Below are 6,233 nucleotides of genomic sequence, written 5' to 3'. Positions count from 1 at the left end.
TAACTGTGACGCAATAATGAAAGACATTGTCACGCAATTCAAACAGGTGTTCAAAGGTAATGATGCAATGTTTCATCAGGTCTTACGAACGATGGTGCAATATTTGGACATTTTCTAGCAATTTCCATGACGTAAGATGCCAGCTAGGTTAAGTAGACCATAACGGTTTTTGTATGACGTTTGATTTGGTGAAAATTGTCCGTAACAACATTTAATAATAATAATAACAATCATAAAACCAAAAATTGTTAAAACTTCTTGCACTACGATCATGCTACAAAGCTTTCCGATGTCTCGACATGAAACGCTTCATGACTTGTGTTTATATTTTCCAGTTTTGTGATCGATCTCATCACGTTTTAAATTTTTTTATTGTTATTTTTTTCGCCCAAGATACATTATGCCTGAAAAACAAGCGACCCAAAAACTTTTCAGGCGACCCAACTTTGGGTCACGACCCATGAGTTGAGAACCACTGGCCTACGCCACTGCAAATAGGGCTCTTCTGATTCTCCATTCATTTTTAATAATAAAATACTGTTGTGTATAACGTCGACGTCGCTATAATAGCATCTGGACTAGAGGCAAAACGCTAGGCCTTATCTTGCACGGCAAACAGAAATGGAGGTTTTCAGGCAAAGTTTAGAAATTTGACGTTTTTTTAATACATTTTCCGATTAAAATATGGCATGGTCGCAACACTTTAGTGCAGGCGTGTGACATTTTTTGTGAGAAAATTTTTTATCAATCTGATACTTTGTTCAGACCTTCTCTATACCATTAAAATGGTTCAGAAAAAAAATTCCCATTAATCGGGAAACCCTCTTTTGGGCCCTTTTTTCCAATGACGTAACAATCCCTTCGGGTCCAAAATATGAAAATTTTACGTTTTTCAAAATAAGACACATCATACATTATTTTTTAGAATTTTTCAAGGGAAACCACTTTTTCTATTAACCAGAACCCTGAAAATGTACAGAAAAATAGCTAAAGAGGGTTAAAAGTTGCAAATTTCTGTTAAACTTTGATATGAGAAATTTTGATGAAATTTAGTGGGTAGCCTATAGGCCTACTATCAAACATGAAAGAAGCCATTCCATTGCAAAAAAAAATAGTGAAGAAACAGTGCTCTAAGACAGTTTTTTTTAAGTATGCTAATAGGCTAACGGTGAAGTAGGATTTCTACTTGAAGTTGGACTTTTATTATTGTGCTACCGGTACCAAACTAAAAGAATGATATTTTAATTCAATAAAAGTTGTAAGCAAGCGCCATATATTTTGTAATAAACTATTTAATACTTTCAACAATGAAAACTATTAATACCGTACTACAAAAAGTGCTCAATGCCAAGCCAAAGGCAGAGCGAATTAAATCAAATAGGCCTATTGTTATTACTATTTAAACCCTGGGCAGCCTGTTTCCCCTAAATGAGGATCATCAGAAGGTCCTCATTCAAGTAGAATCTATTAAAATTGAATTAAAAAGATTCTATTGGAATAAGGACCTTCGCTTGCCAGATGTTTCGTCCCTGAGATCGTCCCGACGTTTCGGCCCTAGGCTTGCGAGATGTTTTGTCCCTGAGATCTTTCGTCCCGACGTTTCGGCCCTACAAGACATCGGCTACTTTGGAGGAGAGTGCAAGATTGAGAGTTTCAAAACACCGCGACCGAAAACAAGTTTTATTCGAAGTCGGCAAGGGCCGAAACATCTTGGGCAGTGACTCGTAATGGTTTTGTTTCTGGCTTCCTGTCAAGCTGTTTCGGGCAATTTCAAGTGTAATCTACCTTGGAATTGACTTTAATAAGCGGGTGTGCCCAGTGGCGTACGCAGGATTTTCTCAAGGGGGGGGTCCCTTGAGAGTAGCGTAGCCAGGAATTTTGAAAGGGGGGTTTTGACGACCGGCGGGCGAAACCCGACGGCGTTTTCGCTTAAGACGACAACCAGCGGCGGGGGGTCTGGGGAGCCTCCGCCAGAAAATTTTGAAAAATTACTTTGAATTTGGTGCATTCTGAGAGCATTTTCAACAAAAATGTGGGTATGAATATTCCTGTAAAATGATGCTGTCAGGTGGCATAGCAAAAGGATAAGATCATGTTGTCTTCGGCATTTTTCGGAAATAAAGCTAAGTCTCTATGTTTTCTTGTTGTTAATTCCTGGCTAAGATGTTTGGTATTGGCAAAACTCGCTCTTTAATGCAGTTTTGTTTAAAATTAGGCAAGTTTTTTTTAGACTGAAACCATCATTCCCAAGCATAAAGAAACTGAAAGCATCATTCTCAATATCGTGACGTCACACGCGTGCCAAAGTGGGGCTGTAACCCTCAAGGCCCACCCCCCCTCCCCCCCCTTTGGCTATGCCACTGGCCATTGATATCCCAGACGTCTTCATGATATCCCAGTATGGTTTTAGTTTAGATTAGACTTTATCCATTTCTCTCTCACCAATCACTATAATACTAATAGGCTTACAGAACACTATGCTACATTGGCATACCCGGGGTGGGGTAGGTGGATTGGGCCATGTATTTCGTATTGGCTTAGTCTACAAAACAACATTGTTACAGTTGTCGCGGTACTCCCCTCCATGGAACCCAAATAATAATGTGTTTTGTGCATCACTGAGGAGACAAGCTCGTAGTAGCACGTGATTGGTCCTTTCTTCCACAGTTCTGGAATGTGACGTTAGATTTAGTGAGAGCGCAGTGTTTGTTTCTTCGTTATGAGAGATGCGCTCCTCTCTTGTAAGAAGCCATTTTTATTTCTGAAACTTGAAAAAGAAAGTTAGTTCGTTTTGGTCGTCTGCTTAACGGTCGCTTATTACAGTCAAGCACTGGATATATGTTTAAATGCATAATCGATTTATTTCGGATCTTGTATCAAAGTAATGATTATATATTGGAGATACAACCCTCAACCTTTGGATGTACAGTAACGTGGAATAAACTACTGGACGCAGTGAACAGTGAATACGGTAATAAGTAGGCTACACAGTTATTGTTATACAGTTACACGGTCGCGTCGCCGTAGCGACTTCCATCACAGTTGCTTCGTAGACCGTGTGACGCTTAGCAAAGGGCTAAGCTGGTGACCCCAACCCATCCATAAGCGGAAGGCGACATTGGTGACCCCGACGTGATTGGATTTGGAACGTTGCAACAATTTTTTATGTAACTTAACTTGGCCTAATTCAACCAACATGGAGTTTATTGTTATTGTAGTGTCACTTTTGGCTATTGTGACGTCATTTTTAACTACCTTACTGTATTTCGTAGTGCGTAGCATTAATACTAAGGCAAATAATAACGCCACAGAGGCTTTTCACACTGCTGCACAAAATATTATGAACTTGTCGGCAAACGTACCAGTATCAAAAAAACTTAAATTACCTGTGTTTACTCATAGCAATGTGCAATTATGGTTATCATTGTGTGAATCTGCGTTCATGCAGCACCCTGACATGAGCTCACGTGATAAGTTCGATTGCATCGTACAAAAATTTGATCCTAAGCAATTGGCTGATATGACAGAAATTTTGGATAATTGTGTACATTGTGATTTACCGTATGAAAATTTTAAAACTTTGATCACTGCCGAGAATATGAAGTCTTCTACGGAGAGACTTCACGAGTTCTTACATGGTAACAAAGATCGAGGCCTTAAGCCGACCGAGCTCTTAAAGCGTTTACGTCAGTTAGTTGCTATAAACGGTCGTGTTCCTGAGAATTTTTTTCCTCTCCTTCGCATAGTTTTTCTTGACCGTCTTCCTCCTGGAGTGCGACAACTTTTAACCATCTGTAAGGGTGACGATCTTCAAACGCTCGCCGAACGAGCAGATGACATCATTGCTGCGGGAGAGCCATCTAATTCTGCTCCCACACAAGATACCAATAAACAGCCAGAAATTAACTTCCACTTGGAGAACCGCATTTCTTCACTCGCGGACCGCCTGGAGGAGCTCCAAACCTCCATTACTGCTTCTTCTGACTCTCGTTCATGTACAACCTCGATGTCTACACTGAGCTCGCCTGCGAATTTTAGGCGCTCGGAGCCGAGTACCTCTACTCCGAAAATTACGGACTCCACCGACTTCAAACCCAAACCGAGGTCCAATGACTCAAGGCGTGTTTTATGCTATTACCACCTCACATATGGTAATAAGGCACATCGCTGTGAAAAACCTTGCTCTTGGGTCCCAAGAGGCAAGCCAAAAAACGAATAACGCCGAGGGATGCACGAGTGGGCAGCCTCGGCTCCGCAGGACCTACGACACATTCCGCTCTTTTCATGATTCTTGACACTCTTACTGACATTAACTTTTGTGTTGATACAGGATCGACCTTTTCGTTGTTGCCGCGTTGTTATACCGACGTTTCCGAACCGCAATCTAGTCTACGCGCAGCTAATCACACTGCGGTTAACATTTTTGGCGAAAGACCATTGACTTTGTCGCTTGGTTTTGACCGCACATTTGAGTGGACGTTCCGCGTTGCAGACGTAGATTTTCCCATTCTTGGACTGGATTTCTTACGCCATTTTTGTTTAACACCTGACGTTGTTAACGGCCGTCTCCTACAGACGACCCCAGCCGATCCCTGTGTATCGAGTACTGACTTTGCTCCTGATACGAATTTGTCTACTTCACCTACTGATGCTTCTGAAGTTCAACTCTATTCTGATGCCTGTTCACCTTCTGCGAGCACGGCACAGATTCCTGCTGAACTAGCTTTCCTAGAGGAAGAGTTTCCTTCTGTTTTTGAGCTGGAGAACTTCAACCGTCCAGTTCGCCACACAACGGAACACTATATTCCTACCAATGGTCCACCTGTGTGCCAACGGGCACGACGACTATCTCCAGAAAAGCTGGAGGGTCTCCGCAAGGAACTGCAGACGCTCCTTGACTTGGACATTATAGAACCGGCGAACTCTCCATACGGTACACCAGTACACCTTGTACCCAAGCCAAATGGGCGGTACAGAATCACGGGTGATTTTCGCTTGCTCAACAAACAAACCACGAAAGACTCCTACCGCATACCCTATCTTCACGACTTTGTAGACCACCTCTCTGGATCCACTATCTTCTCCAGCCTGGATCTCGTGAAGAGCTACCACCAGATACCCATAGCAAAACAGGATCGTCACAAGACGACCCTTGTGACTCCAATGGGGAGTTACAACTTCAAACGTACAGCTATGGGTCTCTCGGGTGCCGCACAGACGTTTCAGCGCTTCATGGATGAAGTGCTGCGGGGTCTTCCCTATGTCTATTGTTACATTGACGACGTCCTCGTCCATTCTCGAGACTTAGAGGAGCACAAACGCCACCTATCTCAGGTGTTCAAACGTCTTGACCACTACGGTCTCATCCTCAACAAGGAAAAATGTTCCTTTGCGGTACCCGAACTGAAGTTCCTAGGACACCAGCTCGACTCGAGCGGCATACGGCCGCTTCCTGGCAAAGTCTCAGCTATCCTGAACTTTCCTCTACCCACCACCGTAAGACAATTACGATGTTTCCTGGGTATGCTCAACTTCTACCGCATGTTCATACCACACTGTGCGGAAATCCTTCAACCTCTGTACACTTCCTTACCGCCTGGTAAGTCGTCAAAGAAACCTCTGATCTGGACTGACATCATGAAGCATGCTTTTGAGACTGCGAAACAGAGCCTCGCGAAAGTCACGTTACTCTCTCACCCCGTTCATGGTGCTCCCATCCAACTAGTCACAGACGCGTCAGATACTGCCGCTGGCGCTGTTGTTCAACAACTCATCGATGGCGAAGCCAAGCCGCTCATGTTTTTTCTCGTTTCTTTAATACAGCTCAACAGAAGTATAGTGTCTTTGACAGGGAGCTTACAGCCATGTACCTCGCCGTCCGACATTTCTCCTACTTCCTTGAGTCACGTGATTTCACAATCTTTACAGATCACCGTCCGCTAGCTGCAGCTTTCAGCGCAACGATGGCGAAAGCCACAGCACGACAGTTACGTTACTTGGCCTACGTCAGTGAGTTCTCCACTGATGTTCGCTACTTAAAGGGTAGTGAAAACTTGGTCGCAGACTGTCTCAGTCGCGCTGCAGTCAATGCCATTTATGAAGATGGTATCAACTTCGACTTTTGTGACCTGGCCATTGCTCAACACGATGACACCTCCTTAGCTGACTTTCGTATGAGTCCTACCTCTCTTACGTTGGAAAAACGACTCCTACCTGAACACGGCATCTCCATC

The 6,233-nt window shown here is 43.4% G+C and overlaps 1 protein-coding gene across 1 annotated transcript; it reads left to right on the top strand.

The window, feature by feature from the left end:
- Positions 1–3,442: 3,442 nt before the first annotated feature.
- On the top strand, positions 3,443–5,943 carry LOC145788462 (uncharacterized). The gene is made up of 2 exons (XM_082600228.1): positions 3,443–4,151; positions 4,331–5,943. Exons 1-2 carry the CDS (start codon positions 3,443–3,445, stop codon positions 5,941–5,943), a joined length of 2,322 nt encoding a protein of 773 aa, XP_082456354.1.
- The last annotated feature ends 290 nt before the right edge of the window (positions 5,944–6,233 follow it).

The sequence above is a fragment of the Aplidium turbinatum genome, chromosome 2, assembly GCF_918807975.1.
Source record: "Aplidium turbinatum chromosome 2, kaAplTurb1.1, whole genome shotgun sequence".
NCBI lineage: Eukaryota > Metazoa > Chordata > Ascidiacea > Aplousobranchia > Polyclinidae > Aplidium > Aplidium turbinatum.
This window is presented reverse-complemented; position numbering and strand designations above follow the sequence as displayed.